Source organism: Falco rusticolus, chromosome 8 (genome assembly GCF_015220075.1).
Source record: "Falco rusticolus isolate bFalRus1 chromosome 8, bFalRus1.pri, whole genome shotgun sequence".
Lineage (NCBI taxonomy): Eukaryota > Metazoa > Chordata > Aves > Falconiformes > Falconidae > Falco > Falco rusticolus.
Genome location: NC_051194.1, coordinates 22,201,116 through 22,223,877, shown reverse-complemented (window position 1 = coordinate 22,223,877; position 22,762 = coordinate 22,201,116). Strand labels below are relative to the sequence as shown.

Here is a 22,762-nt window from a genome sequence, read left to right as displayed (position 1 = left end):
TATATTCTACTGTTAATATTGCTATTTAGTATATATTATTAGCATTACTATCATGTACTGCTATTAAGATATATGTGCACACAGTAAACTATACAGTATGATTACAGACACTTACCTGCTGTTCACTGTACGTATGCAACTTAAACAGTGGCTTCTGAAGACCAAACTCTTCTTTGGTCCCAATGCCCATCCGAGCTTTAGATGCCACCGTATCAGCCACTACTCTAGCCGGATCTGATTTTGCAGCAATGGCAACCTAAAATACATGATACAAAAATAACAATTACCTCTATGTAGACCTAAGGTGAGAAAAGGTGATTAGCAATAACACATCCCTTGAGAACACAATCATTTTCCTGGTTTAAAAATTTCAAAAGTTGTCTTAAACCACCTTGTATCCATATACAGAAGTTGTAAAGCTTAGAACTTGAATCCAGAGTAAAACCACTTTGACAGAGAATAATAATCGGGGAGATTTTTTTCCTGTTTCCCAATGGAGACAGTTTAATTGGCTGGACTTAATACAGCACTGTGCATGCCCAGAACTGCTTCAGAGTGAGCTGCCTGCTATGTGGGCAAGCCTAACACAGAATAACCCGCATATTATGAATGCCAGCTGTCAGTCCTTGAAAACAAACTTTAAAGCTGGACAGCGTTTCCATCAAGAGAGAGTTTATGTCGCTACCTCATCATACTCCTGGTAGGCAATAAGCTTACAGTAAGATTTAGGCTCCCAGAAAGCAGCACGTCCCAAACGTGCACCACTGATGTTTGCGCTGTAGGAGCGGCGCGTGGTCCTGGCTGCGGAGGCAGCCCTGGCTCCGCAAGGATGGTGTAAGAGAGAAGCAACAGCACCCTCGGCTCTCTAGCAGAGATTGGCATGGGCTCGGATGTTCAAAACCAGTAACCAAATGGAACCAGCAGACTCATAATTTAGCAATACCCACAACTCCTGCAAGTCCAAACTGTCTTCTGATGGAAACAGAGGTGTTCAGATCTGAAGTTCACAATCTTTACAGAGTCATGGACAACAACGTTGAGAGATAAGCCACAGGATTTTTTTCTTAAGTGTATCTGTTCTAAGTGTTTAATTTCCTGCAGCTAGATGAGTATCAAAGATTCTCTCAGACACTATATTGTGCAAGAGTCAACCTTTTTTCATTGCTTATTTTCTTTGTGTCAAAATATTCAGATACAGACAGGCTAATACTACTTTGTAAAATACAGAAAGATGCATAAGCAAAATAATCAGTTGGGACACCATCTGAATGGCTAAACCAAAAAAAATTTTTTTTTTTAATTGTGTATGATAATTTCCCCCCCCCCGCCCCCCATCTCTTTAATAAAATGTCACCTTTGTATTTACAGGCTGTCAAAATACACAGACTGGATGACTTCAGTAAAGATCTTTTTTTTTTTTCCCCACATACAACCAAGCGGCATAATTTATGAAGCAGTATTTCATTAGTGTGAAACCCAGAGAACAAATACTGGTTAGAAATATGTAACGAAGTGGGAAGCCTACTGTCCTAGTCAAAGGCCATTCTAGAAGCATTTTCTACTTCAGTAAGAGAATGGGGTCGGTTAGAAGGGATCAACAGATCACGACTCAACCAGTCTCTTGTAAAATCTGATGCGAAAGATAATGCAATTCAACCAGTAACTTAGAAAAGACATAACAGGGTTATTATTAAAAATGCATTGACAAGCTAAAATAACACTGTTAATACTGCAAAACATTTAATTGAATCAGATTATTAAAAATAAAGCATTATTGAATGGAAATGAGCCTGAGTTCAACAGTTAAAAAAAATGACTGAAGTAACAGACCAATGATCCCTTAGGTCTATTTATTCCTGCTACGCTCAGCTCTCCCACAGTAGATGGCTCAGGGTATTTAATCTCTGTTATGTTTTTCTTTCTTCTTGACTTTGCACACCCAAATGCTGAAGTGAAAGCACTTATAAGGCCACAAACAGTCCATGAGAGACCGAGAAAGAATTTCACTGGCATGCACATGGTTCTGGGATGGTTAATCCTGAAGCCAAAGGATGTGCTGAAGGTGAGGTCAAGGCTGCATCAAATACCATATTTTTAACCATGGGTAGTCCTAGGGAGAAAGCTGCTACATTAGTGCCGTTTAAATTATCCAAAATCAAAAGCGTTTGAAGAGCACCTTTCCTCCCTCCCTCATTTTCCTTTGCCTGCACATTTAGGCTGCAGTTCCTGGAGTGTAAAGAATGTGAGCTCTAGATTTCTCCTTTTTAATCTTTGGAGGAAAAAATAAGGAGGATTAGATAAAAAATGTAAGTGAAGTTAAAATTCCTCCTCCGAAAGTCAGCAGCAGGAAAGAAAACAAAACCAAACCAAAACCACTATATTTACTATGACAAACATTAGCAAGCATTTTCTGGGATGTCCTTTTTAAAATAATGTGCAAAAGTTTCACAGACACTTAAACCTCTCTCTGAAGAAAAGTTGTCCAAGGTCTGTAAGTTTTCAGAATTTAAATTACTCAAAAATATTGCCTAATATTCAAGGCAGATTTATGATTCCTAAAGGAAAAAAAGAAAAAAGAAAAAGAGAAATCACATCCAACCCAGAAAAAAAATCTATTTTCAGATATCCAGTTTCTACAGTCGACTTAACATCATAATGTTCCTGTTGTCAGAGTTACAAAGCACACAGGATTTATAACATGACAGAATTACTGTTAAAGTAAGACCAAAAGTGCATTTCAACATCTTCGTTTATTTGCTTTTGATCGATTGGTCTTTTTATCTTTCATAATACGGCAGTATGTGTTTATATCATTACTGTATATGAAAATACTGTATGCAGGAGATAAAGCCACCTGTTGTCGGAGTGCTTCAAGGCGTTTCTTTTTTTTCTCTTCTTCACGTGCTTCTTGAAGTGCCAGTTCCTTTTTCTCCAGCAACTGTCTTTCTAGTAATGCTTGTCTATACTTTACCCTGCAAAACAGAATACATACAAATGGAAAAAAAGGGGTCAACTGTAATTTTAGATTTCTGTTACGATATTTCAGTTTGAAAACTAGTCTGATGTTTTCTATATCTATGTAATAATACTATGGTGGTTCAGCCGAACACCTGAAAAATGCAAAAAAAAAAAAAAAAAGCCTTTTCATTTGAATGTGTTGTTTTTGTTGGAGTAGTTTGGTTTGGGGTTTTGGGGGGAAGCGGGTTTTGGGGAGATTTTTTTTTATTTATTTGGTTTTAGGGTTCTTTTCCCGTTTCTTTGTTTTAAATAACTTGGCTAACCTTTCAGGTTTCTTTTCTAGAACGCAGATTCTCTCTAGCATGCTTTATATAGTCCTGCTACCCTCCCCACACCTCCTCCCCCCGCCACCATATTCTTTGCCAAGAAGAAATGTTCTCTGACATCTGTGTATGGCAGAAGAACTCCTTCCTATAACCCTTTCCATTAAAAGAAACATATCGCTCCCAATCTTGTCACTGGAAGAAGCAAAAAACCTTGAGAATTACATTCTTCTTCAAAAGGAAAAAAGTGAAAGTTAGCACAAGGAAACCTGAAACTTTATCGACGGCATTATTTTTGCTGGTCAATTTTTCGCAATTGGCTTTTATAGCCCTGATAGCACTACCATAACTGTATTTCCTAGTAACTCTCAGTCCACTGCCAAACTGCTTCTTACAAAGCTGTGGGGTATTCTTTGGTATGTCACTTTTATAGTCCTTATACAGGAGTTCCCATTGCCAGGCTTTGCATTCAGAGAATTATCCTTCTTTTGCTCTTCAAATTTTAACTTGCCTTTAGAGATAAGGAGAAGAAAGAGCTGCTTCAGCTGCAATAAAACATGTATTTTTATTTTCTTACTCTCAAAGTTTTAGTAAGCTCAAAGGATTCTATAACTTGTGCTATAAACTCCAAAAATCAGAACTAAATATACAGTTGGTAGCTAGAAAAGACCACTACATCAATAATCCAATAACAATTATCAGGACAAACAAATTTTTCCCAAGACAGTGGTACAAAGCTGCCTGAGGGTGCCCCAGAGAGGCTCTCAGTTTCTTAAATTAGCCATTGTAGTTTAGGCAGATGAATGCTTACAGTAGTAATCTTCCAAAGTAATTTTGTTCCAGGGAAAAAGCCCCATCTTCCTTTCATATGAAGAAAAAATAATGAAAAGCAGATACTTATATTTTTCTGAAAACATGACAAAAGTGTATTATACTGGAAACCTTTCATTCTGCTTGAGCTGACTACTATGATACATCTCTAAAATACTCCAGTTTATCAAATATGAAATTCAGTACCCTGGAAGCTTCTGTAAATTACCAAGAAGAAAAACTGAGGGGCACACATCCAGGTCTAATTTGAAACACTTTCTCTCTACTACAGAAGTTTTCATGTATGCAAGTAGAAACATTTTATGGCATTTCCACATTTGAACAGGTACACAATAATGTATAAGCGACTGCAATTGATGGCCAAAGTAACTGCTAGGCAGACCAGGGAAGAGCAAGGACTTTGCATCCTGATGAAGCATTTGTTGCTCCTAAGAAGAAGGTTCATGTTTCTGTGTTTACATTACTTTAAGAAGATCATCATCTTCCTCATGCTGGAGAGACCAAGGCCAGTATTAACAAAGATAAATTTTAATTGTCTGAGGGCAATGGCAGAGAGAAATCAACACTCAGGGAAGGCAGAGAACCTTGTAAATATGTATTCAATCGTACATGGTGTTCCTAATTCGGAATGTCCTTCCAATACTTTTATTAAAATGTTTACTTGAGCTGTGATTTCACAGTGTCCACATGCAGAGTTAGTTGTTGATTCTCTTTCACTCTATTACGTTTAGTAATATTTTAGCTACTATTTCTTCAAAGTAAACTTAATTTTGTAGAAAAGTTCAAAATTAGAATGTCTTAATACTCAATTTTGACTTTAAGTACCACAGTAAGTAACAACTTTAAGAAGTCACCGACTGAAAAATGAGCTTAGCTGATTAGTTTCAGTAAAGCTACCTTTTTGAAGTATTGTGGGTACACATTTATGTAATTTTTGATAAGCATAATTTCACTAAAACTCTGCTTTCAGATGCTGCCTCATAAATATTCAAAAGGAAATAATGGACTACTAGGTTTATTATGAAAGCTTTAGCAATGCTTTAAAAAATTGGGTTATAACGTAGGCAGCTTTTTTGCCCTGTATCACAGCTTATCCTGTTCACTGTTGTCAGTTGAATAAATCTGACATAAACAGCTGGAAGCCTGATCGCAGTGGCTAGGGAGGTTTGCTGGTGTTTCCACCCGTGAGGCCGCAGTGATGCACGATGCCGCCAAGGCACGAGGCACCTGCGATAGCAAGTGCCTGACACGCTGATCAGATCTGCGAAGCAGCCGCTAGCTCCCACCCAGAGCCTCTGCCCCCCAGGCTGCGCTGCACGGCGGGGCAGGGGGGGGGGGCTCTGCGGGCCCCCCCGAACGCAAGGGCAGCCGCCCTTGCTGTGGGCATCGACCCCAGCAACAGCCCTGCCTGCCCAGCCGCATGAACGGCTTCAACACCCCACGATTTGCCCACAGTTTTTCTGGATCCTTTCTGTTCTGTGTCCCCTCAGCGTGCAGCACTGATGAGAGAGCAGGAGGTTTCAGGGCAGTTGGTGAGAGATTTGCTTCAGGAAGGGGAAAAACTTGTGGCAGGGCAAGAGGGGAGGGAGGAAAGGCCGTCTGCACGCAGTCCCAGGGAGGAGCTGCTGCAGAGAGCACAAGGGAAGGGAGAGATGTGATACACAAGCACCTTTCCCCCCGGCATGTGATAAACAGAGCTGCACGGCAAGCAGCTGCCATCGCGCCGTTTCTGATGGTTAGTCAGACAAAATTCATGCAATGAGCAATCCTTTCCTTCCAACTCTCCCACCCCTGCCCTTTGAATTCAGGGCCAGGACTGGCAGCAGTACAGGTGCTGGGTGAAAACGCCTACAGATGCCTCCCACTCGCTGTCTCTCCGCAGAACAGGACTGTGCCAGTCTATTTCTCATAGACTAATTTCAAATATTTCTCATGAATGAAAATATCTGCGCAATTTCACGCCAATTTAATTCTCACCCTGCAGCAATAATGCCATATCTATTGCTTGGGGTAGGTAGGTGGGATATGTTCTTTTACAATATTTCATGTATATTCAATCCATTCCATACCTAAGGGACCCGATGGAGGACCCGACTGAAATGCACTGCATGGATCAAAAAAGGGAGAAGTGGACTGTTAGCAACAGACAAACACCTGCCCTTGCAGATGCTAATTCTTGAAGCACAGTAAGACTCAAATGCAGTTCGTAATTCTTGATACCGCACTAAAAGAAATCTTGTAATTCAGTGTCCTAAAGACATAGGCATGTAGACCTAACTTGAGACATGCAGAACAGCTGAACGTGTGATCCTATGGACATATAAAGGACTGAGGGCAGTAGATGTACATCTGTGCTTATGTCTCTACTTTCAGTGGGCCACATGCAAATGTATCTTGCCACCACTAATTTCTTACCCCCGACATGGTCCCACCAGCTACCCCAGCTTAATGGGGCTAAGTCAGACTAAACACCAGTAAAGAGAACACACACCATTTATTTAGCACCTGCTGTGTTTCTGGAGCGTTTCTCTCTCTGGGGCTGTCATCTACTAAACTTTTAATTTTTATTTAAAAAAGGATCAGAACTCTCAACTTTCCTGTTCAAATGTGGCCAGCCCAGACCTTTTACGATACACACCAGTAATGAGAGCTCTTGCTTGGACAGTTTTAGTCTCAGGTTCTTAAGCTGAAGAAGTTCAAATCTGCATTTTCTGCATTATCAGCAAGCATCAAAATCAGTGAGAATATACAACACTCTAGGTAAGGAGGGAACCTCCACCTCTGTTTTAATAGCTGGGCCACTATCAGCAAACAGTACAGAATGAATGAGTGCAGAGGAAAGCAAAAAAGGAGTTTGATTTTAGACTACTTGTTGGGGCATTTGACAGGATCTGGGCAGACCTGGTTCTTACCTCAGCCCCTGTAAAATGACTATAAAATGACTGCTGGTTAAAAAATTAATACAGAATAGACATCGTGCTTGGAGCAGAAATCACAGCACAATCCTCTTCCCCTCTCCCATGTTTCTGAGTGCAGACAGCATGGCTTCTTAGGATTTTGTGATGCACTCACTACTCTGGCCATCTTTTACTTGTTCAGCATCTATGGGAACTTACATAAACTTAAACCCACGGGGGTTTTGGCAGGTGCAGGCTAGCCAGCTGCTCTGCAGACAACAGTTCTAAGACACGCACAGAACATAAAGCTGCAGCTACCTAGGAACTTCCAGGCCAAAAAATGAAAGGTCCAGTCAGTTACATGTCTCCACTGTCAGATAGTTGCTAACCAGAGGAGCTGCGGAAGGCAAAGCTGGACTCAGTCGCCTGAAATTCTACATCCAGTTTCAGATGCCTTTTAATCCTTTTCTTTGATCTGGTCATAGCTTTGGCTATTCAGCATCTTGCAATTACAAAGTGAGACCTGAATAAACACAGCGCCACAGTGATAATTTTCTTTTTTATAAATCTGATTACTTAATTTTAAATTAATTGTAAAAGCAATTCAGGATAAGAGCAGACCATTTTTTAAGTTTCTTATTGTACCTATTAGAAATTCTATGCACTATCCAGGATGTATCTTGTACTTGAAATAGCCAGTCAGCTCAGGATCCAAAAATCTCTTCCTTTCCCCAGAAAGCCTGAAAACGTGTCAGATCAGAAATGTGGTATTGGCTTGTGCCATGATCATGGCACACGCCTGTGTCATTATCAGTTCTGCAAAGACTCAAAACCAATTTATGTGCTGCAACAGATGAAACGTGTAAGAATACTACTAGTTCATACAGGACTCTAGTTCCACGCTGCGAAACCATTATGCCAGTGTGTCTACCTTAGTTCAGTACAACACATTTTAAAATGCCTTATACCATGCTTGTAGCACTACAACACCTAATAACAGTAACATCTCTCTGCCCTTCTTTGATTAATGTTTCCGTAGGCTTTGAAGATGAAAAGCATTAAGTAATTTCAAAGAATTATTAATCTACACAAACAGTAAGCATTTTTCTTTAAACTGTTTTATTTTGTGCAGTACGCCAATTCTGGGAAACATAATGCTAAGCACTTACCAACTTCTGATTCATAATAGCCTGAAGATGTGATTACTTCCTTCCTGCATTCCTCAATGAACTGTGCCATTCCCTTATATTTTATTCTGCAACATTTATTAGCATAACAAAAGAACATGTTTCTTTTGCTATGAGCTAGAATTGTTGCCGGTATGTTTAAGGGAAGGTATAAATATATTTGTAGCATAAAGATACAGACATTTCAATTTAGCTGTCAGCAAGTTATCACAACAAAGTAAGATCAAAGTAGTGTTTCCCACAGAATGCTTAAGACCAAGTTTAATATTCTAATGCCAATGGTACTTTAACCCTATTTTAATTACATATCTGGTCTATGCAGTTTGGTGGGTCCCTCTATGAAAAGAAAGGTAAGCCTCTAAATTGAGAGCAATTATAACCAGACTACATACAGGGGGTTTTATGCTCCTCTGTGGCAGAGGAACTCCTCTATGAAATCAAGTATTTCTTTAACAGGTCATTGAAGGGCACGTTCTGTAACAAAGACTTGGCAAGGATTCAAATGTTAGCAGGCTGAAGTCCTAAATTACATCAAACAGGTGAAAAGTATCTACAACTAGATGAACAGTTTAAAACCTAAATTCTCTAAAAGAATAATAAACACCTTTGAGGCTGTTAAGTGCTTAATGTGCTCCTCTTGCTTGCCTCTCAAAAAGCCAAACGTGATTATAAATAATTTTTCAAAGTGGGAATTTACCCAGCTACAATTAAAAAACCACAAAGGGAGCTGGTTTTAACGTGTGTACCCTATTGTGATTACAGCAGTTTAGCACTTACAAAGGTCTAAAGCTTTGATGGATATGAATTAATTCAAACTAACAAATAAATTGCATCCAGGATACAATCATGACGCAGCCTTAGTGTATAGACTAAGTGTATAGACTGGGATAATGGCCAAAAAGGAATACAAAAAAATTACTTATCTCTTAGAAAGTTGGAACATAAAAGCAAATTAGGTTATAAGACATTCCTATTGACACTATAGGCATTCACATTTAATTTCTTTTACCTTTCTCTGTCTTTAACTGCTTGTTCAGCCATTAATTTTCTTAACTCCTTCAGATGTTGTAGATCTTTCTCTTCCTGTTCTTGCCACTTGAGCTGTTTCTCAGCCCGGTACTTCTTCACCTAGAGTTTGAACAAATACAGTAAACAAAGTAACAATCATTCACAAGCCAAACAATACAATCATTAGGTAGTGAAAACAAAGAAAATAAGATAAGCATTCAGTTAAAGAAAATCCAGCGTTGAATTTTTAAGAATAAAATTTATCTTTTAGAATAGTATGGGCTAACAAAAGATTTATTAGAAGAACCGGGTGTGGAGCCCCCACAACAGAAACAGTATAATCAGACCGTGGAAACAAATTTGAATATTACTTTCAACTGCAAACTAAAGACTACTACTTTCATTTGCTCCTTCCTTTCCTACTTTGCCATCAACACCTTCAACTATGCTGCTCGTGTGAGGGAATGTTCCTTGAGTGAACATCTCCCAGGTTAGCTCAGACAGCTGGTTCCACACCAGCCTGGTTCGTTTTGGCTGGAGAGCCTGATGAGGAACAGGGAGAAGCACATGAGCACTCCTGATGTAAGTATGAAGCCTTTCCAAAGCTGAGCGAGAAAGAAAGGCCTTGAGCAGGATGGTGAAATCTGAGCAGGGAAGCTTACCTGAAAAGTAGAGGGGGTTTTGCATGTAAAATGAGGAATTGTGATTTAAAGTAAATATTGCTGAAGTGAAACTCTGAATTCTCCACTTGAATAAATTCTACAGGATTCCGTTCCTAAAACCAGGGCAGGTCTTCAAGGACAACTGCTGGAATTTGCAGCAAAGCTGTAATTCCCACTTTGCCATGACATACATTACAAATCACAGAAGCATAGAACCATATAGGTTGGAAAAGACCTTTAAGATCATCCAGTCCAACCATAAACCTAACACTGCCAAGTCCACCATTAAACCATGTCCTGAGTGCTGCCATTTGGAATTCACTGACCAAGCAGCATTAAGTTTCCAAAATTTCAAATACAGCTGGAAAAACAGAGAATAGAAGCTTTAGAAAAAGATGCAAAAATCTAAGAAAATCTTACAAATTTTAATATAAATCTAAGAAAATCTTAAGAAATTTAATGTAAAACTAAGAAAACATTAATTCTAAAATTAATTATAAAAGCAATTGAAATGATACCTCCATAATCTGTTGGTTTTATATTTAAATGCATAAAGTTCCTCTGAAGGTCTGAGAACTTATTCTACCTCCCAAAACACAGGTAATTTCTTATAATGAGATTATTTATGGAATCATCTCACATCGGAAAAATTTCATGAAATGGCAACAAAAACAACTTCTGTATCATCCACTGAACTATATGGAATTTAAGCCTCTTTTGGAAATTCAGTTGAAATGACAGTCAAGATACCATCCTCTTTATCAGAATGGGCTGGGCTGGAAGGGACCCTAAAGCCCCCCCAGTTCCCACCCCTGCCCCGGGCAGGGACCCCCCCAGCCCAGGCTGCTCCCAGCCCCATCCAGCCTGGCCTGGAGCACTGCCAGGGATGGGGCACCCACAGCTGCTCTGGGCAGCCTGGCCCACCGCCTCGCCGCCCTCACGGGGAGAGGTTCTTCCTGATCTCTGACCTGCATCTGCCCTCTCTGCGCTCAAAGCCACCCCCGTGCCCTGTCACACGTGCCCCTGTAAGAAGCCCCCCCCCAGCTTTCCTGCCGGCCCCTTCAGGCGCTGGGAGCTGCTCTAAGGCCCCCCCGGAGCCTGCTCTTCTCCAGGCTGAACAGCCCCAGCTCTCCCAGCCCGGCTTCCCAGGAGAGGGGCTCCAGCCCCTGCCCATCTCCGTGGCCCCCGCTGGGCTCGCTCCCACAGCTCCGTGCCCCCCTTATGCCGGGTCCCAGAGCTGGAGGCAGCGCTGCGGGGGGGTCTCAGCAGAGCGGGGCAGAGGGGCAGAGCCCCCTCCCTCGCCCTGCCGGCCCTGCTGGGGGGGCAGCCCAGGCACGGCCGGGGCTCTGGCTGCGAGCGCCCATGGCTGGGGTCGCGCTGAGCTTCTCGCCCACCGACACCCCCAGGTCCTCCACCGCAGGGCCGCTCTCAGCCCAGTGCATCTGTGAGCAAGCTCCTGCATCTGTGCTTGGCACTGCCCCGACCGTGTGCGGGAGCTCGCACGATATGATTGACTTTGTGCAGAAAAACCTTTAACTATCACAATTTAGAATAAAACAGGTCTTCCAAACAGTGCTTATATTTCAGCACTCCCAATCTATAAGCCAAGCATTTCTTTATATAGGCGATTTTCTACACATGAAGGACATGAAAACAAGAATGGCTATAACAATATTTCTTAGAATGCTTTTATTTAATATTGTTTGGAATACGTATATTTATGAAGTAAAACTAACTCATTTGCAGTTAGTTATTCCATGTCTGTATTCCACATTGCCTGAAGGCTTTCTCTTAAACTCCAATTAGGGACCAGCGGATATTTCTGAAATTCCGTATTTAAATATATAGGGGAAAAAATCTGATCTGCAGTCCAAGAGAGCACACATAGCATTGGTATTTAAGATTTAACGTCATTCTACCCATTCTCAGGTTTGGAAGTACTTGACGCACCCTGCCTAGATTACAAACCAGGCAGAGCAAAGGCATTTCTTTCACACTGATCACGGATCCGTTACATATTCTTCTGGCTGCCACAGAACCCTGACCAGAAAAGCAGCTGCAGTATTGGGTTAGCAGCCCTTCCTAAGGCTCTAAGCTGTGACATGCTCAAATGAAACATACAGACCGCTGACCTCACACAGCTGCTGCTCCATCTGTGCACAGGCAGAGGGCTGTTCTATACAGACATTCCCCACAGGCCAGAGGAAAGTGGAAAGTTCACAAAACCAAAATATTTACACATAAAATGAACATCGCTGGTGGTTAGGTCAACACAGCCTCCCCAAACCTCTTCCCTTCCCCTGGCTTCAGAGCCACCTGCCACTATAAACCTCGCCCCAGCAAAGACAAATAAGCAGAATAAGTTGCAACAAAGGGAAAAGCAGGAAAGCCTCATTAAAGAGGGGCTGCCCCTCTCTCAGTACCCATTCCAGTGCTGGTGGAGAGACCACACCATCTCCCAGTCACACAGCCCAACTCAGACAACTTATGCATTATCCCTACCGGTCAAAATTTCATCATATCTCTCCCTGAAAGCATACAGAAGATGGATGCAGACACCAGACACAGAAGTTCTGCCTTCATTTGTTATTTTATAACTTTAAATCCAGAATGTAACAACATAAATCCAGAACAGATACCAGGAAACATACGTCAACGTGAAAAAAAATAAGATCACATACATGATGAAGTTTTGTAACACAGTGCACATAGACATAATCTGGAAAATTCCCCCTTTGCCTTTTTGAAGAGGTTTATACCTAAAAAGTTCACCAACAGTATCTACAATAAGCCAATTAAAGGTAAAGGCAAAACCAATACTGATTTAAATTGAGCCAAGATGTCTCTGAAAGTGCATGACTTGCAAACCCATAAATACAGCTTTCTCAACTTTTGAACCTGAAATGACAGTCTCAAATACTACAGAAACATATAAGGATTAATAAAACAAATTAAAATAAGGATAAAACCATGAGCTGGACCTCACAGCTGAGGAGACAGGACCAGAGACCTCTTGAGGTCCTTTCCAATCTGAACTTTTCTGATTTGCATGCAAAGTGAGAGTATTCTGTGTATTTTGAAGGAAAGGGAAGCATCTCTTGAAACTGACTTTTGGACAATTATTTGCAATTTTTCTAACTATACGATTTAGCATAGCTTAACAGAAAGATTGTGCTCTGCCAAGAATGTATATTTTATCTTCAAGATAAAACGAAGAAAAATAATAACATCAGGTGACCAAGGTAAAGTAGATACTTCTTCAGCTAGAGAAGGAACTGGATACATGCAATATGCAAATGCAGTAATGAGCAAGAAGAATGAACTCACAAATAAAATCAAATCAATTTGAGATTAGGCAGCTTTTCAAATGTTGGCTCTGAGGACTTGTAGCAATGAGAAATAATGAGGGATAACAGTCTCTACCTGGAGACAAGGCGGCTTCAGAAGCTTCAGCTGCTTTTCTCCAGGTAGCCTTTTCAGTCAAGTGCTTCTTTGCAGATTTGTTGATATAACCAAATTCAATGGCTGTGCAACCTACCACCAGGAATACAACAAGCCACAAAAGCTTCTTCTCATGACCCATTTGCCATGGCATCAAAGCCTATTCCTTTGGACAAAGCAAGGAAAAGATATTGGAGTGCTATAAAAAAAATATAGGGAAATTCCAAGTAGTGCAGGAGTTTACTTTCATTCCTCTGCTAGGCAGTCAGTTTCACCCACCTGCAAGTCATTTAATTTGCTATGCTATAGATTCTTTTCTGCTTTTCCTAAGTGTTGTGAATTGTTTCAGTAACAACTTAATCAAATTGCTTTAAGTATGGACAGTTTTGTGTGTGTGTGTGTTTGTTTGTTTTCCTGCAAGGTGTATCACTGCAATAGACACCACTACCAACACAAGGACCCATCAAGTTCTAGTGTGTCTAACTGGCCATTTTGTAGTGCCATCAGTAAATGTTTGCTCCCAGTAAGATGTTACACAGAAACATGGCAGATAAAGGCAAGAACGCAAAATCTAAAGAGAAAACATGGTAACATATCTAAAGATTTTTTCTTCCTTCTTTTGCACAAGCTTTCTGTAGCATGACACATATTGATGCCACTAAAGCCTTCATACACATCATGGAAACACTCTATCTGGAACAGTTTAGCCTTGTTTTCTTAACTCGGCTTTGAACTGGCATGTTACAAGAGCACAGCTTTTAGTAACCCTTCCTGCAACCATGTTAACACAAGTAGTCCCATAGCAATAAAAGAGCCTGTTTACCCATCAGCACTTGAAAGACAAAGCAATATGAATCTATGACATTCTCCAACTTATTTTTTCCAGAAATAATTCTGCAGCCTTAACAAACAGGCTACAGGTGAGTTGGACCCACCATAAAAAATAATCAGAAAAGGAGGTAAAGTTCTGATAAAACAACCTCCTGGATTTTTGCCATATCATTTAAATAAAAAGGTCAACACAAATACACGTGACACAGCTTGATTTTCTAAAAGCATTACGTTCATTACATGGATTTCTGATTTTCCATTAAGTTGAAGTTTAGACTTATGCATCAAAGCCGTTTCCCAAGGAGTCACCACATAAGTACTTACAATAAAGTAACAGACTTCTGACACCCTGAAAGGGTTAACATTACCATTGTGCTTCAGGCTCACTTTTAAGGCCCTTGTGCTGCAAAGTGCAGCGCGCTATCCTGCAGACAATATACTGTAAGGCTCATTTGCTGCATTGCAGCATACTTAACTGCAGCAGTGGAAGCTTTCATAGTCTGCCACATTGCTAAAAAGCACAAATCTGTAAGCATTAGAAATCCAGTAGTGCCTCTGCGCTGAGTTTTGTGACACGGAGATAGTCGCATACACTTAATTGTTTATGCTTTTTTTTTTTTAAAAAAAACCATAACAAAGTAACACAACTGATGTGTAGTGACAGGCATCTTTAAAGCTAAACTGGACAGTAGCAAGATTCAACTAACCATTTGCTTTTCTCTATACTTACACTAAATACTTTACAAGAATACATGGTAGTGAGATCAGTTAAAGATTTTAAAGCCAGTTGTACACATTAATATATGCAAAATTGTATAAAATTTCTCATACTTTCTCTTTCTCCTGAGCTCTATGAATCATTTCCCGTTCTTTCTGTAGCCTTTCTTCCTCATCTTTCTTTTCTTTTCTTCTGGCAGCTACAGCAGCTTCTCGTTCAGTAGCCTCTTCCTGCTGGGCTTTCCACTGGAGAACCTGGAAGAGACAGTGGAAAAGACAGTTCTGCAGCCGACTTGCGTAACACTGCGATCCAGCCAAGCCGAGGCTGGGAAGGAAACCCACGTAAACCATTTACAAACTTAGACTTACAATCTTATCAGCAACACATAATCATTTAGTAAGCACCACCTTCCCGCATGTTAACGTGTGATTCACAGCTGACTGCCATAATACGCAGTAACATCACGTATGAAAAGACTTGAGGTGAAATTGCCAAAACCACCTCAGTAACATCAGGTCTTAAATTCCCCTCCAGCGCTTAGACTTTCAGTAACATGTAAATCTCTTAACGAACCTATGAACAAATGGAGAGCAAGGCTAACCGACAGGAGTCTGCTTGCGTCCTTCAACTCAGACACTTCTGTGACAGCGCTTCAACCGGGGCTCTGGACACCAGCAGACTCCAGTGACAGACACTTCCCCTTTGCCAGCTTTCAAACTGTGCAAAATTTACCTTGGTGTTGTCAAGATCAGGTGTATGCTCATCTGTTTCACACTGGTTTCAATGAGATTAACGATGTCTCCTTTCTGTTGGCTTGCCAGCTCTTGATTTGTCAAGTGCCAACAGCACTCTATTCCTCAAAGGAACAAGCGCTCCAGCCATTTTTCACTTGGTTTTCTATACTACAGTAAGTACTTTAATACTATGATATTATAATACTTGGTTTTTTCCACCTTTACTGGATTGCACTGTGTGCATAAACTCCGTTAATCCTTCTGAACACCAATCCTTCACAAGCACAGAAATCCGGCACTGCCTGTGGTCTGAGGCTCTCAACAAGTTGCATCTCTGAGTGATGCCATGGATGCCCCCCTTCTCTGCTTAAACAACAATTATATTTTGTTCTCTTGCAAAGTGTCCCAACAGACTAAACACTGCTGTGACTTGTCATGTAGCACAGGCAAAAAATAATTACACAAAGACAGCATGACGTTTTACAGTGGTTGTAAAATTAAACTCTCTCTTTATTAAAAGATTCAAAGACAGCTTGTTAAAGAGATACTCTGCCTGTAATGAATGCCATGTGTACACAGACTAACCAACAATTACTTTTGTCTTCTGCAACCCAAGTTTATCTTTACAAGTTCTATGCAATTTCCCACCATACCCAAGCATAAGCATTAACTGATGTGTTTCCATGTTTTCATTAAAACTACTCTGTTTTGGGATTCTTCAAGCAACTTTCATTTACACTGTTATTCTCTCAGAGGACATACAACTTTTCCCAGCTTCAACTCCATCCCCAAAGCTAAGAAAAATGATTTAGCTGAGCATTAAACTCTTTTTAACCTCTTTTCTTCCATTTTTGTAACTAATTCTCAGTGGAGGAGGCCTGTCCATAACTGTGTTTCACCTTCTGAAATCTCCTTTCTCTCCTTTCCAGAACAGAAACAAAAAAGCTAGGAAACAGCCATCTTCACCTATCAGATGTTTTACAAGAAGAGAGCGAGGGCCCAAGTCAAAAATTATCCCTGTGACTAGGAAAATGTAGGCAGCTAGGGAAAAAAAAAGGCACAAGATCCTGAAAACCCAAACCTTTCTACTTCCCTCCCTCTTCACCTTGTTTGGACAATGCTACTAATTATTTTACGGGGCAGTGAGGTAGAAACAGGGATAATTTTGTATGTGCCAGCAAGTATTAATGGCACTGAATGAATGTCACAAAACATAGTGTGATGGTTGGCAAGGAGGGAACATAAAAGCGTGCACATGGAAACTGCAGCCAGGCATGGATGCCTGAATATATGCAAGAGGGATGAATTAGGATGCATACATGCAAACTGCACTTGTCCATATGCATTTGAGTGTGCAGGAATGTCATGGCCGAGAGCACAGAAACAACTCTTGTTTTTTTTAGCTGTTCTTACAAAATTGTTTCAAACTGGAATTCAAGCTTGTGCAGTATGCAAAGAAAAAATAAAAATGTTACTGCAGTGTTCCTTAGCACAGATGTTACTCCTCATGTATGATCTCTCTCCTCAGAATTTTGAAAATGTTCCCTTAACAGGATTATATACATATCTGATATTGTAACAACAACAACAATAATATTGTTCATGAAAGACGTAATTGGTAGAGCTTCTTTGGTAGTGGTCAAAATACCTTCTTGTTCCCCAAAAGAAAAAGCACAAACCTCACTCCCCTCAAAACCTTTAACCTGCCAGTCAGAGGCATGTTAAGTTTTTATAAGAACTGGGGAGCACACTGAACACTTGTGGGGCACACAGAACACCTGTTCTTCCCCCACCTCCCAATTCCCCGTTAGTTAGAAGTGACATATTAACATAAATAACCCTTAGACATAAGTACTGTAACATAAATAGCTCTAAGAATCTGCATTAAATCATTTCATTTTTTTCAGAAAAGAGAACTAAACATGACTGGTCCCACTTGAATATATACTGCATATAAATAATTCACCTGAATTTCCCCAAAACAGGTTATTAGAAGAAGTACTGGGCAAAATTTTTTCCTAGCAGGTTTTCCCCCAGTAATTACCATGCTTTTGGTCATCCCAAATACATTAATGAATTCAAGCAGTACGTTCCAAATAATTCCCAAATTTTTACTTAATCACTTGGATTAATCAAGACTGCCATATCACAGCATAAATACCTTGAGCCCTCTTACCCAGGCTGTGGGAGATCCACATTCAATTCTTAATTCTATAAAAAGGAATACGGAGTCATATTTATGGTTAAAATTACTCCAGGTTGCAGAAAGCAGAACCAAAGAGCTGAGGTTGGAAGGGACTTCTCAAGATGGTCTAGGCCAACTTCCTGCTCAAACAGGCTCAGCTAGGTCCATGGCAAATAGAGGTTTACATATCTCCAAACAATGGAGGCTCCACAACCTCTCTGGCCGACATGTATTAGTGTTTATCCACTCTCTCAGTAGAAAAGTGATGGATGCAATGGAATTTCAAGTGTTTCAGTTTGTGCCCGTTGCTTCTCATCCTGTCACTGGGCACCTCTGAGAAAAGGTGGCTCTGTCCCCCTGGCACCCTCTCTCTGGGTGTTTACACCCATCAGTGAGATCCCCCCGAGCCTACCCTTCTGCGAGCTGAGCAGTCCCAGTGCTCTCTGCCTTTCCTCATAGGACAGGTGCTGCAGACCCTTCATCTTAATGGTCCTTTGCTGGACTTGCTCCAGTAAGAAAGAAATAACAACACACTTTTTGAAGCAGGGACCTGTATCCACCTGTCCTCAAAATTAAGAACATTTCATTTTCAGACTAGCTTGAACCAGGGTCTTTTCATTCCTTGACACTGTAGCTGTTCCACTTGAAAATCACCAAGAAGCAGAAGAGCGTCTCTCTTCCAGTGTCCAGACATTCCCCTGGGAATGTCTCCTCTGCTGTCCACTGTCTTTTCTTTTACATTAAAGAGTTACTCGGGTGCAGAGAGGAACACATTTTCTCTATAGTTCAGTCCTCACTCACATCATTCTCCTGGATCAGTTCCCATAGTCAGTTCTGGGACTTGAGTCCTTCTCTCCTATCATCTGAGCTCATATTTCCGTAAGTTTGTTCAGAAGTTAAAATCATGAAGACGAAAGCAGTTGCTGTAAGATTTAAGCAAGTTCCAAGAAAAAGAAATATGCACTTAGCTATGTTTTTAGGCATAACAGAAATGCATCTTCTTGAGGAAGATGCAAAGCAAACGACAGAACCACCTTTTCTCAGAGGCGCCCAGTGATGGGATGAGGAGCGGGAAAAGAGCGGGTAAGAGGATCTAACATGCTTTCTTGGGAGAGTTGTCCGAACTCTCCCAAGTTCTGAAGACTGCCGCTGAAGAGGAGGAATAGCCAAGTATAAGCAGCAAGACGTATTTAGACCTTTATTTCAGGGTTTTCTAGAGATCTGACACTGCTAACAAATTCAGCATTAGACAAGGTCTAAACAGCTTGCTTCACTTGGAAATAATGAAAATGAATAAATGAAGACTCTAAGCAAAAAAATGCTATGTAGCAGAGGTTTATTAGACACCCCACAGGGGAAGCCAGCAGATTTGGGCCTATTGCATGCATAGGAATGACAAACTTGTTCATTCTAAGCCACGCAAGAACAAGAATACCATCAAGCAGGCAAAGAAATCCATAGCAGCTCCACATCTGGGCTGGTTTTGGCTGGAGCACAGTTAGTTTTCCTCACAGTAGCTGGCATGGGGCTACGTTTTGGATCTGTGCTGGAAAGAGCGTTGATAGCACAGGGATGTTTTAGTCATCGCTGAGTGGTGCTTGCGCAGCCTCAAGGGCTTTTCTGCCCCTCACCCCTCCCCACCAGCGAGCTGGCTGGGGGGCACAAGGAGCTGGGGGGGACACAGCTGGGAAATGAGTGTTGAGAACAGAACTGGACCAGCAGAGCCTCTGTCAGGACGACAACTGATTGAAGGAAATCAAACAACAATAAAGCAGTAAGCAGATACAGATGCTCACCTAGTCTGAAATCACCTCAAGCCTCCTTACTCATTCATTTTGGTTATCAGTCGTTTGCATGGCATATGTTACGTGCCAATCTCATGGCAGGCCTTAATCACTTTCCCTAGTTATTTTCACACAGCTCTTCTGTCAAATCCATTTAATTCAAGTCAGAAATCAATATTGGGGCACAAACTAGATTTTTCAAAAGGTCTTATACAAACAAGTGAGCATAACCAAGCACAAAATATGTAACTTCACTCAGGTGCAAAACATTAATCATGCCATGAGGTTCCCCAGCCAAAATTCTGCGCATATCTCCACTACCTTCTACAATGCTATCTACGCTGCCCTAAATCACTATTAAACACACCTATTTACTCAGTGGGTAGAATCTGCTTTCCATTTTTATCTAGTTAGTTTTCTTGAATGCATGAGCCCATTGCCAATCAAGAAAATGGGTAATAAGAATGACAGAAGGAAGGACAGTTTCATTGTAATATACTTTCCCACAGTACCCATTTATTCTTTTCTGTAGGCAGTAAGTATATGGAGTTAGTTCAGATTAACCTTGCCCCACACCCACCCACCCCCTTTATCTAATCCATGCCTTTTCATTAAGGCAAAAGAGGAATCACTTCCTTTAAAAGTGATTCATAATTGCAACAAAAAAGGAAAAAGTGGTAAAAACTGGAAAAGCACTGTTTTCAAAATATTTATAAAATGTGATTCAGTAGGTTGGCATTATGCCACGTCTTCCCCACATGAAGAGTTATCATATAGGATAAAAATTTCTTAACAGAGCTGAGCCAAATTAAAGTGTTCTATTATGTAAGAAATACCAAAAATTAGGAATTAAACTGCTGATGTCAATATATTTCACTTTTTTAAACCACAAACATGAAAACATCTCTTTGCTAGAGAATAGTTTCAGTTCCACAGCCTCAACTTATTTTGTGGGCCAGCCTGCCTATAGAGGGGAACTTCTCAAGGGAGTACCGTCCACAGAAGATGGCAGGGGCCAGAATGAAAAGATTCCCAAACCAAACCCTGTCCATACCATCATGGGTTCAAAAATTAGGAACTAGACTATCTTAATTCAGTAACAAAGGATATAGTAGACTGCCTTTTATGGAAACCCAACCTGTATCTGTATGTACCTTGCAAACTACACTTCACTTTGTACAACACACGGCACTGTGGGAACCCAATCTTATCTGAGAGCTGTAAGCACTGCTGCAAAACAAGTAACAACAAAGGGCGGGCAGTGAAATGGAGCGTAATAGCTGAGCAGTCTTTGTGGCATGCATTTCCATCCTTTTAATATTGTGCTGTTTAAAAGTGACTACCTGATGTTGAATTTCCAGTATTCTTACAATTTAAGCTTTTCAAGAAAACCCACTATATTCATCAGGTTTTTACTCCAGAGGTAGTATCATGCAGGCCTGAAGAACAAAAACATATCCTGAACAATAATTCCGATTCACTAAGGCAGTAATCTGGGTCCTCAGAATGCACACACAGAAAAAATTAATGTGTTCTTGATTGCATTCTTTCATTCCTACGAGTGCAAAATCAGAAGGGTAGAGTTTACTGTGTCAACAGTAAATGTTCTCTTTAAATATTAAAAATATCTTAGTAGTTAAACTAATATTGAAAGTACACTGAAAACTGGATCCCCTATTGCCTGTTTCACAAAGCAGCTTACATTTTAGCTGTACAAGCACTGCCAACATCAAGTTCTGCAAGTTTTTAATTACAACAGGCATTTCAAGTATATTTCACATTTCATGTATTATTAGAGTAGCTTTTGCCAAGTGAATCATTAAATTGCTGTGCCGAACAGAATGCATATATACCTATTTTCAGTTCGTTATTTCAATATTGCGTATTACAATAAAGTACACTACAAACTAATTAAAGTAATAAATTAGTTCTTTCACTCTAACATCTGAGGAGTAATAATGTATTTACCATGTACTTAATGCTACAGATACATCTCGCTTAATGACAAAAAAACTTTTGAGAGACTTCGCTTGGGAATTCCCACTAAATTAGCACACGGTAACACCGCACCATCAAGGTTTTCTCTTTAAGCAATGCTGACTACATTATAAACAGATCTTGAAGCTGCCTCGAGTGACACGAGAATCAGCATCAAGCTCCTTCTGGCAGCTAAACTGCCTAGCTAGGCAAACAGCAACACAGGACAACTGGCTGATGTAGAGAGGGTCTGCACAGTAAAGGTCACACAAGGAGTAAAACTAGTTTTTGGAAACTGAGGCAAAAGTACACTACAAACCAAAGTGACATAAAATGACCAGGTGGAACAGCGTCACAAAATGACTACACAGAGCTCCAGATCAGTATTCTCACAGGCTACACTGTGCTACACAGTTATAATAAGTTGCTAGAATTCAAATTCAGAATTCCTAATAATCATTTGATAAAGTCAGTATTGTTTGTCATAACTAAAGGCATAAAAAGAAAATCCTCTGATATCCCCACGTGGACTCTCTCTAGCTCACTCCTTCGACCTTATAAAATGACCCCATCCCAATACACCTTCAGAATCTCCCAGAGCTTTATTCCTCTCTGAAACATTTCTGCACACCTTTCCTTATTTTTATTATGGTTTGCAGGTTTTTTCCTTCTTCAAACTGTCCACAACTGATTCCAAGAATGCCTGGGAAAAAATTTAGAGGGTCTCTTCAAGAAAAATAACTTCACAAAAAAGATGCTACATAGCAAAAGTACCACCACAAAATCTGAGTAAGTTGCAGAAGCACACCACAGAATGCTATTCCAGCACTGGTAAAGGAACTGGCATTTTCATGGTGGCATCACCGTGCAACTGAAAACAAAAGCAGCTGCAGCAGTCAGGGTTGCGTGGTCAGAAATGTTGAAACACGATTACAAGATGACTAGAGATTCAAGTATTATTTCAAGGAATGAAGTATGAAGAAATAATTAAATATTAAAAAAATCCTAACCATAAAACAAGGAACCACAGAATGCATCTACATACGTATGTCCACAGCTCTCACTGGTTGTTCCGCAAAGCTGGTAAAGGAGTAGCCGTGAAGTGTTACTCGATGTTTCACAACTGGGCCAGCACAGACACCTAAGTTTAAAGTTACATTGTGCACAACATCTGAGCCCAAAACTGGTATAAGTCCTGTTGTGTGGCAACGCTCCACATGAGGGTA

General features: G+C 40.5%; 1 protein-coding gene across 3 annotated transcripts in view; it reads right to left on the bottom strand.

Moving 5' to 3' along the window:
* Positions 1 to 22,762, bottom strand: part of CCDC148 (coiled-coil domain containing 148) — a 78,165-nt gene that overhangs the window by 5,103 nt on the left and 50,300 nt on the right. For all 3 annotated transcript variants that reach the window (XM_037398369.1, XM_037398370.1, XM_037398371.1), the window contains 4 exons: positions 14,970 to 15,110; positions 9,206 to 9,324; positions 2,855 to 2,972; positions 116 to 256 (listed from right to left, as the gene is read on the bottom strand). In XM_037398369.1, coding sequence (XP_037254266.1) covers positions 116 to 256; positions 2,855 to 2,972; positions 9,206 to 9,324; positions 14,970 to 15,110 — 519 coding nt within the window. The remainder of the gene's footprint in view (positions 1 to 115; positions 257 to 2,854; positions 2,973 to 9,205; positions 9,325 to 14,969; positions 15,111 to 22,762) is intronic.